At 36.3% G+C, this 27,692-nt stretch overlaps 1 protein-coding gene across 29 annotated transcripts in view; it reads right to left on the minus strand.

Annotated features, from left to right (window-relative positions):
- Window positions 1-27,245, minus strand: part of adgrl2 (adhesion G protein-coupled receptor L2) — a 111,562-nt gene extending 84,317 nt beyond the window's left edge. For 3 of the 29 annotated variants that reach the window (XM_031900865.1, XM_031900863.1, XM_031900866.1), the window contains exons 1-2: window positions 26,220-27,241; window positions 2,578-2,750 (exon numbers count right to left, since the gene is read on the minus strand). In XM_031900865.1, coding sequence (XP_031756725.1) covers window positions 2,578-2,650 — 73 coding nt within the window. In that variant the 5' untranslated portion in view covers window positions 2,651-2,750; window positions 26,220-27,241. Of the gene's footprint in view, window positions 1-2,577; window positions 2,751-26,219 lie in introns of all 29 variants that reach the window. The other 26 variants (XM_031900849.1, XM_031900851.1, XM_031900854.1 and 23 more) reach the window with 21 other exon arrangements.
- Window positions 27,246-27,692: the final 447 nt, after the last annotated feature.

Here is a 27,692-nt window from a genome sequence, read left to right on the forward strand (position 1 = left end):
GCAACATTTCCACTGAACAAGCAAGTGTACTGCACCTATGTAAGTTAATATGTATTTCAGGCACATGGAATTTGTGGCCAAAAGCCATGTTTCTTTTTTACATGTGAAGTAAGAACATCTACTCCTGCATGCAATCAACTGGAAGCTGTCATTTGAGATTCTTCAATGTCTTCCTGGTAATTAAGAAGTTAAATTAGAGTGGATGGATATTTTTTCAAGACATTATAAAGGAAAAAAAAAACAAAAAAAAAAAAAAGATTTTCAGGTTCCAGTTAGCACTTGGATATGTTTTAGGGAGTACCTAGCTACAATAAAGTCAAGGTTGTTTAATTTTTGCCATCAAAGTTTGGAGCTTCAGATGGTGACCAACCGTCTTTGCAGCTATGGTTGTGATTTGTGGTAAAATATTTGCAGCCAATAATCATGGAACTGCACGTTTCAAAATTGCTCATGAACTTTTAATTGGTAAATGCATGGAGTGAAACCACTACTAGCACCTACTTTGTATTAAATAATATTTTTTTTTCCAAAGATAGTTTTGTGTTCTTGAAAGAGAAATGTATTTTTCCCATGAACCACAACAATTATTAAAGTCAAGTAAATGTAGCATTTACACAGTGAAGCTTAATTAGCTCTACCCAACCTTCCCCTGTGAAGGTAGTTAAACCGCAATTCACCCTTTCTCCAACAATATTCTAAAGCTATACTGAAAAACATTTTTTTATAGAGTGCGGATCAAATGTGGATATGAAAATGTAAATTATTTTCCTTTCTCAAGGTATCTGTGCAGTAAAACAAGATGTCACACATTAATCAGTCTTCAATATATATCTAATAAGAAATGTTCCTTAGCGTTTTAGTTTTGCAGCAAAAACATAAAAATGTGCTATCTTTTTAATGTTAACTGGCTGGAAACAAATGGATTGCATACAAATATGAATAAAATAGTTCTTAAAATACATCTTTTAAAGAGATACTGACACCAGAATGTAAACCTTTTTCACATATATCATAACATTGTCTTTGCATGCTATGTATAATTTTGCTTTAAGTATTTGCTCAATGCTTTTACATTACCTATCTGAACTCCATGTTCCTCTATAAGGGGAGCTGCCATATTTGTGCAGCAGTAGTTTGTTACCTATAGGTAGGTTCTAATGTACATTTATATTTTGAAGAGTAGTTTTTATTATCAGTATCCCTTTAATTGAAAAGGTAAAATTTGTCACCAATTTGTCAAAGTTATGCATCTTTTAAAGCATCATTACTGATTTCACAGACTGAACAAAAATGATAATTGCCTTGTCTGCATTTGCCAGAACAAATTTCTCGCTTTTTTTGCTTCCTATTTTATTAGATAGAATAAGGAAAAAATATATAATGTGTAGTCTTACAATTTTTGATGCTAACAAGGAAGTTAACTGTAACAAGAGAGACAAAAAAGAGTGGACATATCACACAGGCTACCACTTAACTTTAAAATAAAACGAAAACTATTTGCCTATGGCAGATGCTGGCACTGTCACGTCAGGATGGTTCAGAAATTGTAAAGTTAGCGTTCCATTTACAGACCCACAAGTAAATGTTAGCCAACTGAAGGCACTTGGGTCAAGTCACAATGAAACTATTCCATTTGAATGTTTCTGCCAAGAAAATATCCCAGTAAGTACTAGTGTGCTAATATAAATCCATCATTACATACGATTAAGGACTGTACTTCTTCTCCAAGCATAGATACTCCGTAAATTTAAATATGTGCAACATCACTATAAGCAGCAAACAAAGCGTTAACCTTTTTACCCTGAATAACAACATTATTGTTAAGCTAATTGCTAGGGCATAACTACAAATGGGACTTTAGATAAACTCATCTGTCCCACAAAATCTCTTGCAACTGCACAAGACTTCATTAAGAAAAATGTGATCCTCCATGCTTTAAAATATGATCAGATAAAGTGAGAAAAAAATCTTGTTTTTTCCCGCGTCTATATCCAACAATGTATCTGGTTTTTATTGTCGAATGAAAATGCAGCATGGTGTTGGATGGCAACAAATTTCTTTATCTGCCATGTAGTATATAAAAAAAAAATAATATAAAAACAAAATACCACACTGGTGCACTGACCGACTGACTGACTGACTGGTGCACTGACTGACAGTGTCTACGATATATACACCAGGAAATTCAACTTGCACTGTTGCTGAACTATGATATCCCACATCTCTGAAACTAGAAAGTGCAGAAGCTGCAGGGCTACTCTATATGTTAAAGAACTAAGCCGATAAGCAGAAGGAACATTTTTAGCTCACAATAAAATATCCGCACTTGCTTTAAATTCTTTAATGGTATATTTTTGTTCTGAAACAATTTCTTATTAAAAATTCCATAATAACCTGCACTGCATTACAAATATTTTGAATGATAGCCGTCATCTGAAGACATCAGAAGATGTGGAAAATGAACACTAATTTTGTGGTATCAGTGTTACATAGAGGACATGAACATGGGCAAAGAACAGAAACAATAAGCACCACTAACAAAATAATTGAGTTTACATTGAGACAAAATAAAATTACCTTCTGTACACTGCAAGATGGTGATTACAAGGAACAGCCAATGGGTTTGCATCCTGCTGCCAGGAGTCACCATTATTGATTCTTCTTAATGATTTCTTTGTATTCCTTAATGAATCCAGTTACAAATGACCAGGTTCAGTGAAGCAAGAGGTCTGCATCATTCATCTTCATACCTGAAATCAAATAAAATAAAATAAGCACAGGTAAACCAACAACCAAAACCTACAACTACTGTACCTTAGTTGCTTCAGTCAACTATATAAAGCAAATCTAACTACCTAACAGCCTGTGGGTAAAATGGGTAAGAAAGAGAGAAGAAATGAGAATCTACACCTCCCCTCTCTTCTTATCATATCTGCCCCGTTAGAACAATGCTATTTTGTCAGCCACGTGGATAGCAAAGCTGCACAATATCCGACTGTTGAATGCAAACTGATTGGTTGGAAACTGTGAGGCTTGTCGATGTATTGCCTCCTTTACCTTTTATAAAAAACATGTACACAAATACAACATATTTAAAAGGTGGATAAAGTAACCAAACTGCATTTGGCACATCTTAACAGAAGTATTTTTAGCTGTTAACTTCCACAATGGCCTGTCAGCCCAAATTGACATTTTATTTTACTTATCTTTTCAGTTATTTAAGTGCTTAACATGTTTTTGCAGTGCTTTACAGGGATACACATAAATTTCCACCCCAACAGAGCTTATAATACTTCTAGGGTCAGTTTCATCAACAGCCAATTAACCCAACAGCATGACACGTTTGAAAAAACTATTTGATACCACTAATACAGACTGTTCTTGGCCAGAAAACAGAGCGTTTTAAGGCATTGAAGTGCCAGTAGTAGCATTATTAGTCAGTCAGAGGGAGTAAACAGGTGTGGTCTCTAGCCCCAATATTATTTTAGCTTAACAGAGAATTAAAATCATTTAGGATCATGCCCTTCAACAATTTGCCATTACTTGTACAAGCAAAAAGGCTAGGCAACAAGTAGCTGGACATATCCCACAATAACCAGCTTACAATAAAATTCAGTGTTTATGTACATTTTCTACATTAGCCCAACTATCTGAAAATAAATATAATTTATTTTTTTATTTTTGCAAAGACATGATTTCACAGACTGAAAAAAAAATGATGATAGCCTTGTCTGCATTTGCCGGAACAAATATCTCGCTTCAGTAAAGCTCAGTGTACTGCAACCTATCGCTCAACTTATTCCATTTTAAAGTGATGAATTTTGGGACTTGAACTACCTCTGCTTTCCAAAGAATCTGTGCACCATTTTGAAAAAAGAAACGGAGGTTCAAAATTATTGGGGCACTGTGACCATAACTGCAGCAGGAACGGGCTCTACACAGTTTGCTTATAAACAGTACAAAGAGGTTCCCATTGACAAAATGAAATTGTGGTACTTTAAATCTTCGATGTAAAACACTTTAAGGGTAATGGTAAAAAATGCAAATTTTGCTAATTGTCTAGCAATCAATCAGTAGGCAGCATTTACTAACTAGCTATTGCTAGTTATTAAAGTATAAGTGATATTTTTAGAAGACTTGTGCAGACTTGTAGCACAGAATATTTTTGCAATATTGCACAGTTTTCAGTTATCGGAACACAGAGCACTTGATAGCTTGACCCCAGATATATTTAAGTCTATGCTAGCCAATGAAAATACGTGAGATGCGTTTGATGTGTCAACGGACAAAAACAAAAGCAATCGTATATTGGCATATATTTGGCATATTTATTGGCAATTACAGTTGATAACAGCAGTAAACAACTCTCACTATTACATCACTAACGTCTGTTTCTTCATTGTCCTAAACTACAAAAATAAATGTAGTATATTTCCCATGATTATGTGAAATGCAGCAATATTCAAATGAATGCTGTATTATAGATGAAAATTTGAAGGGTTTCCATGATATGGCATCACAATGGTCAAAACTACATCTGCACTATAGGCCTTACACTTCCAAAGTTAATTTTAACATTACTGAAACTGAAGGAACTACTTTCTTCCTTAGGGCTGTGATATACGGGGACATTAGTCGCGCCGTGACAAATCTCCCTTGTCGCAGGAGACTAATCTTCCCGAAATGCCATCACACTGGCTAGAATGTAAATTGCCGGTGGGATGGCATAAGCAGCAGCACGATTTGCCGAAGTTTCCTCTCAAGGCAACTTCGGCAAATCGCGCCACTGCATATGTCATCCCACCAGAGATTTACATTCTAGCTGCTGGGAAGGCATTTCGAGGAGATTTGTCGCGGCGCGACTAATCTTCCCGTGGGTCACAGCCCTTACTGATGTCAATTTGAGCACATGAATACAGATCCAAACCAACAAATAGGTGTAAATCAGATGTCCTTAAATACCGGTAGACCTATTTGGGTTTAAAAAGGTTATGCCTTAATATTGAATTGTTTTCCCCTCAAGAGTATTTCTGAAGAATTATTTTGAAGTCAGAAGAGAAAAGCAAAAGGGACCACGATCAGACATGTCTGCTTCAAGGAAACATGTTTTGTTCCAATTGCTTTGCAGCACACACTGCAGTTTTTAACATACTGATCTGATTTTCAACCTTTTCTACTTGAAAATAAGAGGACACAAACAATATCCAAAGAAGAAAAATGAATGCAGAAGCCTTCAAACTAATCCTATTTCAGACAAAACAGCAGCACCAACAATCTAGTTAGTTCTTAGCTTTTCACTTTTGTCACCTGAATGACTTGAGATAAGTGAAGTCGAATAAAAGGCATATTTAGAAAAGGTATGTAGTGGTGTATAAGAGTAAAATTCAGGTCAGAAACAAAAGGTGTTAGAAAGAATCTTTGCCAAGACACTTGGCAAGACTTGCCCCCCCCCCAGTGTTTTTATGCCAAAATTTCTTTACTGTCTGAGTTGGCTTCAGCATATTATTCAACATATAATGGCCTAAATTGTGAAAAGAAGTACAAACCAAAATGGTGGATGGTATTGGTTACCATTGTGTGATTCTATTAATTCACATGTAAGACCTAAAACTGATTGAACAGCTTTTCATACAAAATTATTGTATATTCTTTAAAAAAAAAAAAAAAAAACATGCCCCAAAGCATATATTAGGCATTTTTAAACAAGAAAAGACATGCTTTCTAATCTAATATTATTTGCTGTTCAATTTACAAAAAATGTTATCAAATACATTGCAGGAAATTTTGAGCTTTACTTTGCTTGCTCTGTATAAAAACTGAATTTAATGTTAACATCTGTGAGATCATAGCCTAATTACTGTGAAGTGAAATATGAAACAAAATCAATGGTCACATAAGATGCAATCTCAACTGTGTTTGGCTCAGCACACAAAATCCTTGACTCATAAATCAATGTTACAAGCCATTCAGTGAATCAATAGTCAGAATCCCACTTGGTCTATACATACAGCCACTAAATGAAATAATAATGACTTAAGATATGTCATACTGGGTCATCAATATCAACAACGAGTTATCCAAAGAATAATGAGATCAAACACAACGCATTAGGACTCTCTTATTTACTGGAAAATGGTATCTTGAAAAGACAAAATAGAATTCTCTCAAATCTTCTGAAAAAACAATCAGCAAAATCTAAGAATAAGTTCTGAAAGAAATGTCATAGGGACATACAGACAGACAGAAGGAACATGCTGAAGATGTATGTTACAGAATAGGTGAATTAATTTTATAATACTTAAGTAAAACTGGACCGGTCTGTAATTACATTACATAATAATCAACTGCAATTGTCAACTACTTTTTGTTTTCTCTGTTTGTTTAATCCATCTCTGCCTGACCAGAATGCACAGGGTTTTTGTTTTTTTTTTTTTTAAAACTACTTGAAAACTACTTTGGGTTCTGGGGTTTAAAATAATATCACACTGGAAAAAATTCTAAATTATAAAATACCAATTTAATGTGACCAAAATGAGAACATTTTGGACAGCATGAGGCACTAACTATTGAACAGCTTTGATTTCTCAGTTACACTGATAGGTCATCTGGAAGTTCCATAAGACCCAGTCTTTTTACTATAGCTAACGAAGCAATCTTCGTTATGAGTTAATTAGCTGTTTTGATTCACTATGCAGTGACTAAACCCTTTCAGTTCCTCTGTCAATGTATGTATCAAGCAGCCTTATCGGGTAGCATAGCAATAACTTGAAACTACCATTTTCAGGCCAAACTGTAAACACACTTAAGCATATTCATATTCTCTTTTTCTTTGTTATGACTGCCACAAACATTTATATAGCATTAGAGTTCACATGTAGTTTTTCTTTTCTTTTGCATTTTAATTTCAATATAAACTCTATTAAAACAAGCATAATAAGGTCTAAAATAAAGCAAGTTTACTGAAAAAAAAAAAATCCCTTTCCTATTGCAGATAACACTTTACCTGCTGGGTGATAAGCTTAATTTTTGTCACATTTCTAAATAATGCCTTCACCCTAGCTACACTGGTCATGAATAATTGAGATGCATTAATACAAGATAGTACAACGATAAAAAGGTTAAAAACAAATAGACCAACAAAGAAGAGTTGCTTTGCAGTGACAATACTTCACTGCCAATTACAGCTATAACTTACAGATCTGTTTTAAAGAATCTAAATAGGAGCTTATGTGCATGCAATTTCACACAAATTAGACTTAATAAATTTCCTGCTGTTAGAGAACAGTCATTGTATGGGATTACTGTATAACATCTGTGAACATTAATAGGCATTTTGAATTTCACCATAGTGTATTCCTTGCTACCTGGACATATTCAGTGACCTATAAGAACAATTTGCACCTAAGAAGCCATTATAAAATGTTAGTAATTTGAATTGCTTAGACTGATAGCTTCTTTTATTATGGGAAAAAAAGTTATTTGATGGGGACTACTTTCAATGTGTAATAATGCAACTTCAGTGCCCTAAACCCAGTTAAAAAAAGTGCCACAGAACACTGTGATTTAATAATACTGCATATACAGTAAAAGAGCATATAATTAATACCACATGTATGGTTTCTGGATCTTTAGGTCTCCTTCTGTGAATGAATTCCAAGTAAATTTACTTACTTTAGAATTCAAAAAATGATGATGCCTGAAATGTATGCATAATTGCATTATTGTATTAAACAGGGCTTTTTTGAAAATTTATGTATAATGAAGGCAGTTTCAAAAACCCTACAAGATTTCCAAATTAAAAAAGGGGGGACAGTAATCTATGTTTGCTATAAAATGTGCTTTAGAGGGTAGCAGCTTATTTCTTATTTATGGATTTTTAAATTCAGGAATCTCTTATGCACAAACTTTGATTTATCATTAATGGGATCTATTTAAGTCTAAAAGCCAGGGGGGGGAGGGATAAAATAGGTGTCGTTATCTTGACAGTGTTCCATAACACTTTATGAAAAGCATGGTTGTACACAGAAGTAAAACCAAAACAAAGGTAAAAAATGATGACTAATTATGTTGTATATATTTTAGAAATGTGTTTTTTCACACATAAATACAGGTACAAATATATTGCTCTAGTTTGGAAAATGTTATCTGGTTTGATTGCAAAGGATTTAGCAGCCCTGCTTTGCTTATATGTCCTCATGCCCTCATCCATTTGCTTCTGACTGGGAACTAAATAGAGTAAAACCTCTGGCAAACAGCACATTCCAGGTAAGTGAACTATTCTATGTCTGTAAATGGTATTACATGCTCTCTTATATTAAATCTAATTTTCATTTACATCTGAACATTTTATTGACTTCATTTTTTAAAAAAGACATTTCCTGCTTCTAACTTTTTTTTATTGTAACCTACTGGAATTTTCCTATCATACAAAATAGAAATTAGCAAGTTACAGCCTCAGATTCAAAGAGCACATTTGCTGCTGCTGCTGCTGACGACAAAATGACACACAGCGGCTGCAATATAATATGCATCTGGCATTGCATGTGACTAGACAAACAGAACTAATCCACTTGTTTAGCAGTATGGCAGGCAATACCAGACTTTCTGTTATTATGTTTTCACAAGAAGACCTACTTACACTGGATCAGTTATTGAAAGGAAAGTTCACCTTTACATTAACTTTTACCCCCATATGTAATAAAAGGCACTAAGTCTACCCAAAATACACTAAGCTGCCCAGGTGCAGTAACCTAAATAACAAATAACATTTGTGCTTTTAAACTGATCGGTTGCTCTAGCACATGGACAAAGGTAGGCTTATTTATCAAAACTGAGAATTTTAGAGGGTTTTTTTTTCTTAATTTGAATATACTTGACATTTCACCAAACTCAAATTGTTGCTTATTTAAAAAAAAAAAATGACTAATAAACTTGATTGAATAAATCCATGGAAAAAAAAAAACCTAAATGCATCAAATTCTCACGAATTTTAAAAAACTTGAAAAAAAATATTGCTTACATTTTATGTAGGACAACTCCCATTGACTTGCATAGGAACTCACTAATATTTTTAATCTTTTAGACTTAAGTTTTAAATTTGAATTTTTCAAATTTGTTTTTGCTCTTTATAAATGACATTTGATCTTTGGAAGGCCTAATTTTAATTCAATTCAAAATTCAATAGTTGATAAACAATTGGTTGTTTGATTTACAAGCATTCTTATTCATATCCAGTCTCCTTTTAGACTGCAAAACAAAATGCAATTCATTGACCTTAAGCAACCACAAAACACATTGACTTGAGTTTTTACTTTCATTGCACAGGGAATGGGTACTTTGAGGTACTCGAAGGAGCTTTGTCACGCACGGGAAAACTTCACTACATGAAGCCTCTCCTGAAAATACCTTTCCCTTAACTGAAGATTTAGTTTGTGCTCCTTATATTCTGTTACCTACAATCTGATACATTAGTTGGTACATTTCTCGGCAGCAATGCAAATAACGGATGTATCAGTTAGTAATAGTTGCTCTGTGACTTTGCTACAGTTCAGTGAGCATTCTCAGTAAAGTTTCTAAACAAATGTAATGCTGTTTAACTTCTTACACATAGTGGGCTAAATTCTCACATTGCACGTTTACAGGCCAGATCATAAAAATTGTTTTAAAACAGTCATCTGGCCTATTAAGCTGCTCCTAGGAGAGAGGTAATAATGCATTTATAAAACTTAAAAAAAAAAAGTTATATAAAATAATAATTTAGAGTAAAAAATATTGGGAGACATGGTCCCCATGGATAAGCTTCCTTAGACTCCAAAAATAGGCAAAAACCATTTTTGTGGAACTTTATACAAATTGAATTTCTAGATAGGGAAACCATATAGCTCTCTCTTTATAAGTAAGCTTTATAATACTATCCAAGATGTAAATTAATGTGAAATGTTAGTTTTACGATATAAAATCTTGTACACCCTCCCCACCGCCCTTCTTTTTTCTGTACCCCCCTCCCCCTATTAAGAAGCTATAAAGATTTAAAAAAAAAAAAAAATTAATAATCTAGGATGTATACTTTAGATATGTTTTTGCCCTTCTAAACTACAAACTACTAAGAAGCTGGCAAAACACATGTAAGTATTGTTTTATACCATACCTTAAGACCAAACGTTCAGTATATAAAACTATGAATTATTATCGTGAATACTGCTATCTTACAGATATGAAAGACCATGCCATCTGACAGACCATGTACACTAAGATAGCAGTTGGGTTCTCATTTAGGATGTCATTGTGAGTAAAGACTATTGTTATGTTAAGATTGGCTTTAAAGATGTACAGATTTGATATGATCTGATACCCACTAAAGCTGGCCATACACGCACCGATACTATCGTACGAAACCTTGTTCAGGGCTGAATTGGTAGAAGGAGGTAGAAATCCTATTGTTTCTACCTCCTTATCTGCTGTTTCAGCCCTGACGGTGTGTGGCGGATCTGACGAAACATCGTCAGATCGGCACGTGTGTGGCCACCTTAAGAGGCTGATGTCGCCCTGTCAGTGCATCCTAAAAACAGGCGCAAGGCAGCAGAATCCATTTTCTCCACCGGCACATTTACGGTGTGACACTAACCTAATATCACATCTTTTTTGCAGGACTGTGAAATAGAAGATAAAAAAAAGACCACTGAGTCTTTGGAACTTTAGGGCATAAATGCCAGCAGAGAAACAAGCCTATTTACCCCATTTCCACTCTCCTCTGTGTGCACGGAAGGACTTAAATGTGATCCACCTGTCTCGCCAAATGAGTGGATCATATAGTGTATGGCCACTTTTTGGCTTACGTCAGGCAAAACTCATTTGTATATTAACTGGCAGGAAGCCATAAGCAACTTTAGCAAAAGTCATTGCAATTCTAAGTATAGATGTGATTTACCAGTCCAAGCACCATCCTATGGAGTAATCATTCTAAATGCTGAAGGGTGACCATCCCTGCAGCTGAATATCAAGAGCTTTAAGCTGGCCATACACGTGGCGATCCGACGATGTTTCGTACGACCATCGGTCGCACGAAACATCGTCAGATCCGCCACACACCATTCAGGGCTGAATCGGCAGGTAAGGAGGTAGAAACAATAGGATTTCTACCTCCTTCTGCCGATTCAGCTCTGAAGGGAGAATTTTGGTCAGGCGCCTTCTATGGCGCCCGATCAAAATTTTCTAACCTGGCCGATCGACGAGCCGACCGATTTCAGCAGCTTCCTGCGACATCGGTCGGCTCGCTGACATACCATACACGCACCGATTATCGTACGAAACGAGGTTTCGTACGATAATATCGGTGCGTGTATGGCCACCTTTATTCTCTAATCTATTTTCATGGTTTTACCATATGACAACTTGAGCCATTCTGTAGATTTTAGTTTGCCTACTGTCTTTGCAAACTCAGAGTACACAGATTGCAGCATTTCATTTTTCTAACGTAATTTATTTTAAAATTTCATGTGAAAATTAAAAATGCTTCTTCGATAATGCTTACAAATTCAGTAAATCCTGTTCTGTACATAACATAAATGTAACTAAAAATACAAGTTACTATTTCTAATATAAAGATTTACTAGAAAATGTACCATTTATTTAACCCAATAATTTTGCTAGTTGTTGGGGGATCTAGCTAATTAAACCTGGAAAATGGCACCAGATTTAAGGAAAAAAAAAAAAACTTTCTAACATATTTTAACCAAGGACCAAAACATTAATAATGAATAGCAATTGGGCACAATATTTAACAGGGGTGATTAATTTTTAAATCACATGGGTGGAAACTAAAATACTACAGAAACTTTTTCTGCAGATTATAAAATTTTAATATGGATAAAATCCTTTTTGCAGGAGGACCTTAAATTGTCTGAACAAAGGTTCCACTCCTGTTACTGATCAAAGTTCACTATCAAGGCAATATACAGCTTATTAGTACCATACCTAAATGTCCTTTTTCCAGGAATAAAAGCTAATTAAAAAATATATTTATATATAATATACCTATAATAAAAGGGTATCAGAAATAATTGTGAGCTTTTTTGACAATATAAATGCACAAGGAAGGTATAAGAGTGCTTCTAAACAGGTTTTGCGAATGCATGTTAAATTCTCTTGTAATTCCCAAGTTTTAATTTGTGACACAAGTGACATCACTGACCAATAATTAACCGATAACACCAAGCACCATCTATACATGCACAGGATCCTTTCCCAAAGGTTCTGCATGGATCCCCCATGTGTTCAGACTGCTAGCTAACATGCCAATTGATCAAATTAGCTAAATTTGGCACATCACTTGCGTGGTGAAACAGGGCAAAGATTAGTTTGCTTGGTGACCTCACTAAACAAGTTAATCAACACATATATGGACAGTTTGAATTTCATTTGCCTTCCTAATTTGCTTTTTTCAAAGATAGCAACCTTAAATTATGTTATATAAGGAAAGATAATATTCCTGTCTCCAGCTGTCACATAAATGAGAAGAACTCTGAACGTGAATAGCCTAACATATATATTTTTATAAATATAAATAAAGTTTCCAGCCATGCGTGTTTCATTGCAGTTGCCCAGAAGTAAATACCCATGGACGCAAAGCTATTTTTCAACAGATATTTAATGGGTTCCTCCATGACATGAGAGTTAACAATTGATATTGCCTGTCAAATGATCCAGTCCTTTTTTACTTTTTTGATTAGTAAGTACAATATAATAGCAATATAATATAACACAATACGAAAACAGTGGTCATGGTGTATAAACATCTGTCCATAGTTGCCCCTTGCAGAGGATGTAATATTCCTCAAAATAAAATACTATCTTAACATTAGCAACTAGAAAAATCAAGAATCCAAATCTTTTTTTATTGCATCTCCTTTACTTGAGACACAAGCATGCATGTATGGATAAAGTTTACAATCCAGCTAAAATCTGTGGCTTGTGGGTGCACGAGTCCTCTAACTAACTTAATAACACAAAGAAAAATCAGCCAATAAATGGCTCTCAAGCAGTATGGAAAGATGGCATTACTTAAATGAAAATAATAATAATAATAATAATAATAATAATAATAATAAAAAAAGGTGCAAATTTGCCCAGGTTAAAGCAAGCAATCAGATGCCTGTTTTGAAATGGCTGACCAGTAAATAATACCTGCTAATTGGCTGCTGTGGGTTGTGCAGCAAACTTTACACACTTTACTACCCCATTCAAGGTGTTATTGCTACAAAAGATGGCTCAAAAAGTATTATCTTTTATAGTCCCTTTATATAAGGAGATTTACATTTCTGCAAGGAAACTAAAACCAACCACTCAACACAGAGTTTGTCAAAATTCTAGACTTATCACTGCATTTACATTGTTTAATGTAAATCCATAAGGCTATCTTATCTAATCCAAAAGGCAACACAACATGCATTAAAACTAAATTCAATTATAGCAGTGAACAAACATATCAATAGGTTAGCAGCTACTTAGAGTATAGGTGGTCTTTTTTTAAATTTTCATTTCAGATTGAGACAGAGTATTTGGTTGTAAATTACAAAGAATGCCAACATTTTTGCCAAACTGTAGAAATTGCTTTGCACTTGACCACCTTTCACAAACACTGCCTGCATCTGGCAACGTATAAAAAGAAAAAATGTATGATCTCTATGGTCACTTCTGAGTGAGTATTGGAAAACTTATGATAACATCCTTTAAGGCACTGCAGTGCACCTTAGTCAAGATTCTGAGTAAGTGCTAGTACTGGGATTTAGAGAATCATTATAAGGCATTGCATCACAAATGATATTTTAAAATTTATAAAAAAGGAACTAAATTAGTGATGTAATTTTTCTATAAACTTGCCAAAATATACTTTTTCCCCTTAATAACTATTATTTTAAAATTCTAAGTCGGTCCAGTGGTTTCAGTCACCAATTCAAATTACAATAACCAAACTATGCAATAACCTTGGAGCCAATGTAATATACACAATATTAACATTAAAATGCATGTGTGTATTTAAGTAATGGCTCATACTGACAGTGATGGTCCGGTCCCTAGTTCTGGCTCATACTGATAGTGATGGTCCGGTCCCTAGTTCTGGCTCATACCGATAGTGATGGTCCGGTCCCTAGTTCTGACTCATACTGATAGTGATGGTCTGGTCCCTAGTTCTGGCCTCAAACATATTATATATATATATATATACATATATACACACACACACACACACACCCAGGTACTGAACCCGTTATCCATAATACTCAGGACCTAGGTTTTTCCGGATTTGGATCTCCATACCTTAGGTCAAATTTTTTTTTTTAAACCCAATAGGATTGTTTTGCCTCCAATACTGATTATTTGTATCCTAGCTGGGATCAAGTACAAGCTACTGTTTTATTATTACACAGAAAAAGGAAATATAAAAAATTAGAATTAGCTTATAATGGAGTCTATGAGAGATGGCTTTCCCGTAATTTGGAACTTTCTGGATAATGGGTTTACGGATCATGGATCCCATACCTGTATAACCATACTTTAAGTTAGCTAAAACATAATCTATACTTCCCTACATTTCCAATAGGATTGTTTTACCATCAATATGGAATCATGCAGCTTAGTTAGGGTCAAGCAGAAGGTACTGTCTAATTATAGACAACAATGAAATAATTTTTTTAAAAATTAGAATGATTAAAAATGGACGCTGTGGGGGATAGCTTTCCCGTAATTTCTGAACAATAGGTTTCTGGATAAGAGGGATCCCAGTGAAAATATTTGAAAGCCCACAGGCCAAATTATACCACAAAAACAGTGACACATAATTAGCAGTTGAAATTGGTTTATCAGTCCAAAAGTCAAAAATAACATTTGTTATTAAAATGCTTTTCCTACAACACTATGCCATAAAAAAATCTTTAGTAACCTGGTTAGAGCAATTAAATTTTAACTTTATTTAAAAAATAAATATTTACTGGAGGGTGACAATAATACAATTGCTACTTTTTTCCCTTGGGACTGTATGCTTTTTTTTTTTTTTTATTTTCTTAGCAAAGAAAATATCAACCAGCCCGGGAAAAAGAAAACCAGTGGCAGAACGCCATCTTAGTTAGGAGCCAATACTTTGGGCATGTCACCAATATGTTGAAAATACAGTTTCTAAGTAAATGGCTTGTAAATGACAACACTAATTAAATATTGTATTGTACTGATAATACTGACAAAAGCATATCATAGAACTTGTAGAACTGTAAAGAATTCCCAGCAAAGCTGAAGACAGAGCAATTGATTTAAGTTAGATACATATACAAGTAATATACAGGGTTCTAATCAACTGAAGTGCATTTTTACAGGAAGCTCATGCTCGCTCTCACACACACAGTGACATAACTAAACATTACATAGACTTGCTGCTAAATTCTCAGCTTTCCCCAGCTAGGCCTTTTAAAGTGCAAGAACCCCAGCAGCTGCTGGCTCTCCTGTCGCCAATGTAACTGCGGACATGCATATTTATACCGCGCTCCCGTGTAACAAAGTACCTCGGACTAAAGCAGGCCATACATATTTCAGCTCAGGCAGTTTGACCAATTTTGAGGATACTACTACAATTGAATGCTAAGCCAAAATGTCTTTTTAACCGATTATCCTGCAAATCTATTGGACGGAAGACAATCAAACATTTTTAAAAATGTAATGTGCCAATGCATGATATCACTGAGTGCAGGGTGCAGATGAGAAAGGGAAGCGGAGCCACAGCTTCTGTTCACTTCCTGTAGTTAAAATCATTTGTGCTGTTGGCCTAAATATACAGATCACATGGTAGCTGTGCACTTGTCACGTGGGCTAATTATGTGAATATCGGACAGTATTAACCAGTGTATGCCTACCTTTACAATTTATGACATTAGGGTTGCAAGGAACCTTAGTTATCTTACTATAAAATAAAACCATTTAAAACTAAAACAGCAACACTCGTTTTAGATATGGATTAACCCCTTAAGGTTTTTTGTTTTTTTTACATACTCTTGTATTTAATATAATTGATCCCTAGCACTTTGCGCAAATGATTCATTACTGGGTAGGTGAGTGCTGATTTCCACTTAAATAATTGTTCTATAATCCTGCAGTAGCTAATATGCATACCATGCAATGAAAAATAAAAAGTGCCAAAGATTTATTAGTGTAATACCTGGGCATGCTGTGAGAGGGTAATTCCTTCACAATAGCTATTACCAGTACCTTAAATCTATTTATTATTACATGAAATCTGCTTACCCATTCCTCTGCTTAAAAGGCTATTTGGTATAGCTATAACTAACTTTAAATATTAGCAGAGATTAGCCAGAATAAATAATAAATTGGAACAAGTATGGGGGCCTTGTTAGAAGCTCTAAACCTTTATAGACTGTAAAAAAATCCAAAAGCTGCAACATGATGGATTCTGCACTAAATCAAATGTCTTGGAAGCTAACGATCTGGCAAGGCAATGTTTTACAACAAACGCCTGAAAGCATTTGAGTAACAAAGATTGCTGTGTGGCACTGCTGTTCAAACCCTGGGAAACCCTGAGTGTGTGATACATCGCACACTTCTAATAGCAAAAAAGAATTTGTGAATTTACTAAATTATTTGCTCCACAAAAATAAAACAATTGTTTTTAAAAAAATATACTTTTTAGAAAAAGCAGTTCAAAATATACTGCAAGAAAGACAAAATGAATGGTAAATGCATCCGTTTTTATGAAGATATTATATATATATATATTTATGAAATAAAAATGTTTCGCAGAAGCTTTATATCCTAAAATGAACACTGAAGTTATAGTTCAGTTTTCTGAATAACAGAGAAAAGAAAGATTTGTTGAGCAGAAAAAAAAATGCAAGCTTGCATACTTGAGATACGATAAACAAAGAAACTTCCTTTGTCAATTTATGGCACAAGAAAAAATAACTTGTTGTGTTTTGATAATATGCAATTGTTACCAAGTTACCTATATTATAATATATATGTTTCGGTCCACACAAACTAAATAATACATTAAAGCAAGTTTAAATTGTTTATATTAAGGCGCTAAACACCAAAGCTTCTCTTCATTCCATTCTGCTTTTTCATATAAATTTTCATATGCTCGAAACAGAAAACATAAATTAACCAAATCCAGGAATTTAAAAAAAAAAAAAAGATCTTCAAAAAAAAAACTTTGCTTTCTACATCATTTTGCAGTTTTCCAATCATTCACAGATGCTGGCAACATAATGACAGCCATGAAATAAGAATCAGGAAGCCTACACCCTGAAGGCCTACAGAAGCAAGTTGTCCCAGTGTTCTATGAACCTAACAGATTTGCAGGTAAAAAAAACAAAAACTCTCTGCTATCCCAGCATCATCTGTAATTGTAGACCACCCAAAACAAGAACAGTTCCCAATGTTAAAACAAATAAATAACAACAGCACCGGCGTCTGTTTACTGCTAAGGATTAAGGACTTAATGCCATCTGACTTTTTGCATAATACCCTCCTCCCAACTGCTAAATGTGTAAAAAAAGACACTTCAGCATGCTCTATACAGATGCCAGGTCTTCAAAGATAATTAAAATGAAATAAAATGTGATTCTTTTGTTCTTTAATGTCCAGTATATACTTGGAAGAAACCCATGTTTAAATACTTTTCCCTCCTCTAGAACAGGCAAGTTTTGAAAGAAGCATGCACAGAATTATAAGCAGGCTAAAAATAAAGCCTTTGACTTCTCAAAACTCTCTCTTCTTTTGTCTCTTGCAGTAAGGAATGCCTCAGAGTGGCAATAATGGAGGATTCCTTTATCACAGAAAGATAAAAGGCAGGACACAATCAACTAGGCTTGTGAAAAATGAACATGTCTCACAAGGAAACCGAAGAGGAAAAAATGCAGTGTTCTTTGCAACTTGCAGACCTATTTTATAAAATGCTGTACAGGGTTTCTTCTAAAACCTTCAAATCTTGTTTGAAACAGAAATCTATTCTGGCATTCTGACCTTTAGACAAAAAAAAAAAAAAAAAAATACACTGGTAGTGAAAAAAGAAAAAAAATCTAAGAAATGCTGTATAATTTGGAATCTGCTGTACCTGTTGGATGCAGTGCAGGGAAGACTTCCAGTTAACAGAGGAAAAGATGATAAAATGCAAATAACAAGCAGCGAGTAGTACTTTAGGAACGGCAATACAAGAGTAAAGTAAATGGCAGAAAGTAAATTTAGCATGGGGACCATTTTCTTCCAAGAGGTCAGTGTCAGCTCCCATGAAAATGACACCACTGCTTTTCCTCCAACAACTAACTGAAAGCTGCTGACAGCATAACCAAAAAAGCAATATTTGAAGCACTAACATATATACTATACCTAGACTATAAAAAAATCTGTTTTTTCTATTAAAAAAAAATAAATAGCTTTAACATAATCAGTTTTTTAAATTTATAATTATGGGGCTTGCCTAAAGTTGCAATGCCATGTTTGCTAATAACCAGTAAACAGGGCAACAAAACAGATTAACACACAAATTGCAGCAAAAGCACTTGGACAGGTACAAACACAATAGTATCCTATAAGCAAACCACATGCAAACATAGACTTTCCGGCTTAACATGCAAAATAAACACATTTAAAGGACTCTCACCTTCCAGAAATACAACAAAGAAGCCCATAACTACTATATTATTGCATTAGAATAACCTCCTGAATACACAACCGATCCTTTAAACAGAGCAAAGAACAGAAAACCAAGAGGAAGGTCATTCCAACAAACAGCTGCCAAGAAAAGTTTTTGACAGCAGTGGGCGTTAGATTATCCTGTCATCTGTATCCACAGCAATAATCAGTTTGAGCTGGTGACTGATAGCAAAATACCAGTAGTGAGGCAAAAGTGCTGGCCGAAACAGACAAAATAAGTTACGTCCCGCCTCCAAACGCATGTTCAGTGACAGCAAAGATTCCTTTTTTTTTTTCTTTTAATATGCAGGAATTTCATCATTTTGAAACTTGCTGAAAAATTCCTTCTAATGAGAAAGAACTTGTCAAAGGATTTAACCCTGGAATACATTATGAAAATGATAACAGCAGAAAAGAAGAATACAAGCTGAAGGCACCAAATATGTAAGCAAAGTGGTGTATATATAAAATTGGATAAAGCAAATAAATATTGCCAATAAAAAAAGGTTCACCTTTCATTCAGTATAACAAAGACAAAATCAATTCCTTAATAACCTCGTGTGCCACTTATTACCCATCTGTTTAGATGGAAAGCTCTTGCGAGCAAAGTCCTCATTTCCTTCATTCTGAAACCCTTGCTTGCTAATCTATTGTACAAACCTGTTGTTTCTTTAATATTATTGTAAAAAGTAGTATTTCCTGGCACTATATAAATAATGATAATAATGAAATTTAAATGACTGTAAGTACAAAAATATGCAACACTACAGCTATATTCACATAGAAATGATGAGAATATAAGGTTAAAATCATAAACTTAGATATTTTTTTTTTCTAATAGAGATATCCACCAACCAACTTGCATATTAGCAACTGTGTTACAAGAAAAGACCATTGTATTAGATATCCAGAAGACTGTGTTGGTGGGGGCATTAAGAAATTAATACTATTCCTTTAGCCTAAAGGAAAGGATTATAAAAAATAAAAAAGAGAATTCCCTGTGTGCAAGTAAGTGAGGAATTCAAGCCAGAAACATGTGTGTTATATTACTTCTTTATTTGGCCTCACTAAAATTTTCTGATATGCTGTCAGGAACCTAAATCAGTGGTGTCCTGTTTGTCCACTGTTTCAAAATGCAGCGACAGGATGAATAGATAGTTTGCACAAGTGTGCTAGGCCTATTTCTACGCTGCTAACACATCCATTCTGACAGACAGACTCCAGATTACTTCCAGCAGCCCTGTGTACTCAATAAGATAAGACTAATTGGGGATCAGCCTGGCACTACCATAAATTTGCACAGCTGCATTAGAATCGCTAGCACCTCTGAGGAAATACCCCTGCCCCAAAAGCATTTTCAGTTTTAAAGTGGCTTTTTTTTTTTTTAAGGCAATGGATTCCCAGCATAAATACAGGTCCTGGGGCTCATTTTGGGTTCTGTGAATGTTTATAGTATATTCCCTATAATATTGTTAAAAGAAAAGGAATCAATGACTGCCAAACTCCTCAAACATTATCACTAGGCAGAAAGTCATCACTAGGCTGCACTGTACAGGGGCGAAAGCAAGCGGGCTCTACAGGCCACACTCTATGGCCAAAAAGATGAAAACATAAACGAACACTTTTGTCTTGTACTCGAGTAGTTTCCTCAGCCTTTGTACAAAAAGGATTTTATAACCTAAGAACCTCATCATAGCTGGATGCCATACAGTAGTGTTTATCCATATAATTGAATCCAACCAAAAACCAGTTTTTTGTGTATTATTAAAAAAACTTAACAAGTGACTTGCAAAGCCAGTGTTCATATATGTTTCAATCCGGAGTACATCCTTAATTAAAGTTAAAGTCCAAAGAAGGTCTTAGTAAAATGTCATTATTCTACAACTACATGGTGTAGGAAAAATGAATTTGATATTTATAGTGCCATTTTGGTTTACTAAATTAGCATTACATCTGTGGCACTGAAAGGGTTAGTGAATTTAGTAGCCAGTAATCTCATTTCTTCAGTGTAAATTGATTTTTTCCCTTTGCTGCCCTAGTAATTGAACAAATTTATACAACTGTGATGGGATTTTGCTTACCAGTGCAAAACACATAAAATCCTCTGCTTAAACAAAGTATATCACTTCATAAAACTGCATTTTTGTTGTAATTAAACAAATTGTATTTAAGCCTGCCTTGTGTCTCAGAAGCAATCAATAGCATTTTGCTGTAGGCTGCACTTTACCTGCAGGTGGTAAGCATTGTGTTTGCTCCAGTCAGGCTGCAGTGCACTTGATTATTCTGCCCTTAGTTTTTTTGCCCCCCTTTTTTGGGGAGGGGAGTGCACAGAATAACAGGCTCTGTGAAAAGAGAGCTACTGATTTTTCAGGCAAAAAGAAAACAACTGCATATGGCAATTAACGCAACCCTTAACTTGAACAAACGTAAACCTAGGTTCATAAACATATAGATATATTTTTTTTAATGATCTTTTTCCAGCAGATCTTAGTAAAAGACTTATGGATATGGAATAGCACAAACTGCTTCATTACAGAGTCATTTAAGAAGTAAAAAAGAGCACATTTCTGAGAACAAATCAGGTCATTCCTACAATGCTACATTGTTGGTGGAGGACCCAGCTCCTCAATTTACAGTTTATTTGCCAGCCTTCTTCCTGATAAATTCTGTGATGCAAGTTGTGTAGTGATTGTTCACAGACTGGATTATCCAGTAGATTTACATATTTTTAACAAAAAAGTTTTAAAAAAGCATTATGACATGTTATTTGTAAAAAAATAAATTGCTGAAATAAAAAAATATTGAAAAACAAATCCAAATCAAATAACTAAGATGGATGATGAAAAATAAACACAGAAAAGCTAATGTAATTTTAAGCATAATGGTCAACAACATATTAATGAGCAACTTTAACTTTTGCCTAAATGAAGTGTTACAACTTTAACGGAGACTGGGGGGGGGGGAAGAATCATAATGTCTATAATTTAGTAGTAACAACTAATTTTTCGTACTAACTTTATACATTCCTAGAAACCATATTTTAGCAGCAAATTCGTGTATTTTAAAACCTACACATAAAGCTGAAGGTAACAAAATAATAATGACAAATAATACAGGAATTTTTTATTGGGTTGTAAGGCAAAAAAGAATCCCTTTTATATATGGCTGACCTTTCTCAAGAACTCTGAAAACAAAGGGGGGGGGGGGGGTAGTATGACGCTTATTGTAAAAAGGGAAACACCCAGATACCTAGTGTTCATTTTTCTGGCGATTGTAAGACGATGTCATAAAACTTCTTCTTTAGCTACAATGAAAAATAGGACTAAGAGGGCTAGATTGGAGATCTGTATCTCTAAACCAGTTTTTATGGCAGTCAAATGGTCTGGGCGTGCTCTTTGATGTTTAACCATTAATAAAACTAAGTAAGCCAAACCCTTTAATTTTATCCCTTTTAATTACTACTACCTGGTCAAGCAAAAACATTAAATAAATCCATTTTACTTCACTCAATCCAGTATATATCCTATTTTCACCAGCACTTGGTACTAGTGGTCTTAAATTGGTTTCCTGCGAATGAAAGTCACTCAGTGTGACAGGCAGCGACAGCTGAAGTACATATTCATATTAACTGGACTTTTGTTCTGCTACATGTTTAAAAGGCTCTTTGTATGTTATTTTTTCAAAGATAGTGGCATTTGGACCTTTATCTCTTGCAACTCAAGAACATCACTTTATAGGCAACTTTCAGATGATCTTTGATCGCCTGAAAGACTTTATTTCGGTTTTTATAGTTCTCCAAATTTAAAGGAAGCTATTTAAAAGTACTTTAAGTGTGAAAATGGCAATTACATCAATGCATGTTGATTTTAAATTGCCAAAATAGTGCTTCTTGAGCCTGCTGACAGAATTAAATAAATACTTTGGCCAAAATGTAAAACCTAGAAGAACTAGGGTGTATACGCACACACATATTGAGAGAGACAGAGACAAAGAGACATATCTTTCTTGCCAAAGTTTATAACTGTTTAATTAGCTCTGATTTTATTCCAAATGTTCTGCCTGTGCTCTACTTTTTATTAAATTCGCGGTGCTCTTCTTGTACGCTGCCAGCCAGGGCATTTACTATAAGAACCATTCCCTTCATGTTGAAATTCTGAAATCTATCCATAAATTCATTTAACTTCTAAAATGAACTATAGCCAGGTTTAATACCTTTCAGCTTCTCAGCTTAGAGTTATAGCATTGATAGCATGTAAGACAGACTATAGATCTGTGAACAGGAAATATCACTTTTGGCACTGATGTCAGAATCAACTGCTATTCCATCTGAATCTCAAAAAAAAAAAAAAAATGGATGATAATAATGACATCCCAGTTTTACTCAGATTAAATATCTACATCTTCCAGCTTCCCAACAAGTTTTATTTAGTCCATTTTGCTCATTTTAACCAAACATGCAAAAATTATACTTTGCCCTTAACTATCTCTATTTAGGACTAGCAATGCAGGGACTTCTTCTGTTCCAATTAAAGTTCTGTGGTAAATTATGTTTATTAATACAAAAAAAATGTTTTTTTAAAATATAATTTGAATGGCATAATGAAATACACATTTTACATACGCCTACACAAGTTCAGGTTTATTACAAGGAAGGTTGCACTTTGTATAACTGGGTGCTTTGTTACACCAGCATGAGTAATTGATGGTGTGTTTCAAGGGTCACAAAGAACAAGGTGAGAGGGCTGCTGCATTTCCCTTCCTGCTTTCAATTTAGGGAAAAAAAATTAAATAAGTGAGTCATCACCCTTGAGTTCTATTGTCTTGCAAAACAGTTAGAGCTTCCATAATATGGTGCAGAGACTAAGGAGGCTGAGCTCTAAAAACTACAACTCCACCAGAAATACCTTGCCAAAGGCCTAAAGAAATACACCGAGCTGCTGCCTGGAAGGTCATTTTTCATGAGCACTTTCCAACAACAAACAATGTAGTTCTTCTCTAAAAGCCCTAGCCACAATTGCTTCTTTAAAAGTAAGTGCAGAAGTAGTAGACAATCTAATTTAACTCCCTATTTTGCTAAACTGCAACTGCCCATTGCCCCTTGGGCCTCAACTTGCAAGAAAATGGAAGCCAGGCTAAACTTTTTCTCAATTGAGACTGAGCCAGGGAAGCTTTGATATGGTAATAGACCCCTTCAAACCTTAAGAATTCACACTTGCATTAATTCAAACAATTTGTGCAGAATGATGTGAAATGGCACCTCTTTTAGTAACAGGCAACAAAGGGAGGGGATGTGAATTGCTGAAAGCAAACCAAACAACAGGGCATTTGTTCTGCAGGATCTTTCCTTTGTGCAGGAAAATATTTATGTGCAAATAAAACAGATACACACCTAAATATAAGCAGATTTTCTTAGATCTTGGCAAAGCCTAACAGAGTCACAGCTTTCGGGGCTATATAAGACACATAAATAACGATCAGCTTTAAAAAATGTGCTGCAGATAACACCTCTCGGAGTCACTTTCATACCATGCTGCAGCTGTCCAAAGCTTTCCATATGTTGGTGGAGGCTGCAGCTCTCTTTCACAAGCCCAAGTCAATTGGGTCACTTAACTTTATTAATCATCTAAGTGCATTAAAGCTGATTAAGTCTGGCCAATAAAATAACTAAATTGGGTTAGTTTAAAAAAAAAAAAAAAATTATATATATATGCACAGGAAATGCCTTTAAATGTACACTGCTGCAGTGAATGCAAAGACACCCAGAGTGAAAAATATGGATGCGGATAAAAATCTGTATTTCTCTAGCACCATCCGTCTTTCTCCCAAACGTATCAATATATTATTATATTATTTACATTCTGTAGCATAAAATCCCTGATCCGGTTTATGTATTCTGCACCTTCAAAGTACAAATGAAAAAAGGCACTACTAAAGTGCCCTACTGGGCACAAATGCCCTCATTAGACACGGCCGTGTTCAAACCCAAAGTCAAAGTTTGGAAGCTGAAGTCTCCGGGGCCCCAGACCCCAGATTGTGTGTCTGGCTCCCTGGCAGCACAGAACAAAGGATTCTGCATCTAATTGTTGCCATTCATTCCACTGCCGGAGCCAGTTCACATCTGGCTGCATTTTGATTTAACCTCCTTCCTTGTCCCAAGATACAGCAGCAGCACACTTTGCCCCTCCATCCCCTCCCCCACGTCCCCAAATTGGTCACCTTTCTGAGGAACCTCGACTAGGAATCAATCCAATGTCGAAGTTATAGACAAGCTAACGCTTAAATTCTCTACTTAAACTAAACATAAGAATTGTGTGTCGCTTTAGAACCCACAGAAAAGTTGTCCTTCTGACCTGTACAGGTGAACTTTGCTGCCCAGAGTAGATACGGGTCTCATAAACCCAAGCACATAAGATTTATAAAAACTGTGTTCCTTTAAAAGAACTCAAGGCTGGTCTTTGTACACTTCTGTATGTCTTACTTTAGCGGGTTACTATATATTAATAGAGTAGAGGTCCCTAACAATTTTTTTCAACACTCATGAGTCACATTTAAATATTGTTGTGTCCAAGCTTGGTATTCAAAATAAGCACCTGCTTTGAGGCCACTGGGAGCAACACCAGAGCGGGTGCCGAGCAACATGTTGCTCATGAGCCACTGCTTGGGTATTACTGTTATAGGGAGTCTGGAGCAGTCCTGTTGCACTAACTTACAGGGGCAAGGGATAAGATTCTCCTAATATACATAAGAATACTCTTGTAGATCGATGCTGACTTCCTTATTAGACAACACTTAGAGGGGCTCGACTGCTTAACCTATATGTCTCAATTACAGTATGGGCTGTTTCTGTTCTACAGATCCAAATTAGGAGAAGAAGCTTGGTTCCCCTTCAACAGATGCCACAGTAAGTCCTGTGGACCTCAACTTGTGAAGGATGGAGGGCTCAAGATCTATAGCTTTGCTGTACCTGTGTCTTCACTTGATGAATGTTGGAGCGCTCCTACCCTATAAATCTCATTTGTGGAAGGGGTGGGAGTCTGTCCCTTTGAATACACACATACTAGTGATTTTACATTCTCCTAGAAATCTTATGCTGCAGAAAAGCCAGAACGCAGAGCAGCATTCTGTTCAAATGAGCCACTAAAGAACTGCTGTTCCCCGTATCTCTCTCTCATTAGGTCTCACTCTAGGAAGTAGGATTGGATCCCGTATGTTTCACCCTGCTGGGTAAAGAGGGTCACTGCAATGAGCAGCACAAGCCCTTATCCCGTACGTGGGCATTGTGTGTGCGGGGCTCGCTCCTAATCCAAATTGAAGCGAATTCTCTGGAAAGATCCCCGAGCAGAGGGATGGGGCAGGGATCAGCATTACCGCGCATTACACCAGTTGCACCCAGGAAGGTCAGGGACAAGAAAGGGAACTTTGTTAGAATCTCACAGTGTGCCCCTAAAGCAGACCGTCCCTGCACAATCCAAACATGTGAGAAACACCGGCCCCGACCCCACAGCCACTCAGGCTTTGCCTCTTACCTGCTGCCTGCTCCGAGCTTGGAAACGGGGTCGGCCGGGGTTTAACCCCTACGGCGTTAAAAGACGGGAAAGGAAACAAGTAGCCAGCCGATAGCCCGGGGTCCCTGCCAGCAAACTGCCTGCTTCCCAAGGTAGGAGGCGGGTCTCACTCCTCAGCTCCCCGGCATTAAGTCAACATTTTCCTGCACTTTCTCCAGGCAAGAATGGAACAAACCAAGCAATGTGCGCCCAAAGCACCACAAACTCCAGCCACGAAAGCGCACACACACCGAGAGCTCACTGTGAGTCCCAGGCACACTCCGAGTAGTCCTGTTCGCTGGGCACAAGCTGGAGTGTGGCCGGACTGCAGCGGGAAGGAACGCTCCCTCAGCTCGTCCCTATAACGCTCCAAATCTTATGGGCTTTTCCCTGGGTAACATTCCGGCCTGTAGCTGCTTTCACATCCAAGCGCGTTCAGATATCCCCTGCTCCGACTGCGGGCAATCACCGAGCCACAAACCGGGACTGAGAGGTGGGGGGGAAAGAAAGGCAGAACTGGCTGTCTCTGGAGCCCCCTCCTCCCTCACTGGTAACTGCACAATCCCGACACAGACTCCGCCAAGGGCTGAACTGGAGCCGCACAGACTGGAAAGAGAAGGCTCCGCCTCCAGCCCTAGCTCATTGTATCAACACGTATCCCTCAGCACCGGCGGCTCATTGTATCAACACGTATCCCCAGAGCCCACTGAGCTCGATGTATCCCCACAGCAACCAGGGTCAGTGAACCAATGGGCGCTCCCTAAGCTCACTGTTTCACTAGGGCTTCCTCCCCGGCTCGTTGGAACCTGTATCCCACAGCAGCCGCGCTCATTAGATCACTTTGTATCCCTTGTAGCTTTCCTTCTTTTTGTATGGAGCTAACTAGCATGTGGCGACAGCCTACACGTCTGGTATTCCTGCGCTCACTTGAAACGGACGGTGCCGTTTATTTCGTTCTTGACAATTAGCCGGAGCTTGAGCCCCAATAGCGCGTTGTAGAACTACGACTCCCATCAACCCCCTTGTGGCATTGTGGGACTTGTAGTTCAACCACCGCTAGAGAGCGTAACCTGGACTTTCTTTGCTCTACCACTCGTTCTTTCTCTCTCCCCCCGCCAGACTTTGAGATCTGTATCACACAGTGTGTTTCTGATTTCGCTGGTGCAGGAGATTTAGCAGCTGGCTGCAACAGAGCAACAAAGCCAGTGGCCGAAGGAGGGTGAATGGGGCTTTACTGAGCTGTCAGTCTCATCTCTGGGATGATGGTGTCAGTGATGCCTAACCCTAGCCAGCCTCATTGCAGCTCATGGGTTTAATCATATTATTTTTTTTTGTCTTTCTACCAGTTTGAGTTTACTGGCTGCCACATACCAAAGTCCTGCCTATCAGAATGGACTGAAGCCCTTGTTTTCTTTTCAGTGCACAGTCTTTGAAAAATGTCCTAAGTAAACCAAT

Source organism: Xenopus tropicalis, chromosome 4 (assembly GCF_000004195.4).
Source record: "Xenopus tropicalis strain Nigerian chromosome 4, UCB_Xtro_10.0, whole genome shotgun sequence".
NCBI lineage: Eukaryota > Metazoa > Chordata > Amphibia > Anura > Pipidae > Xenopus > Xenopus tropicalis.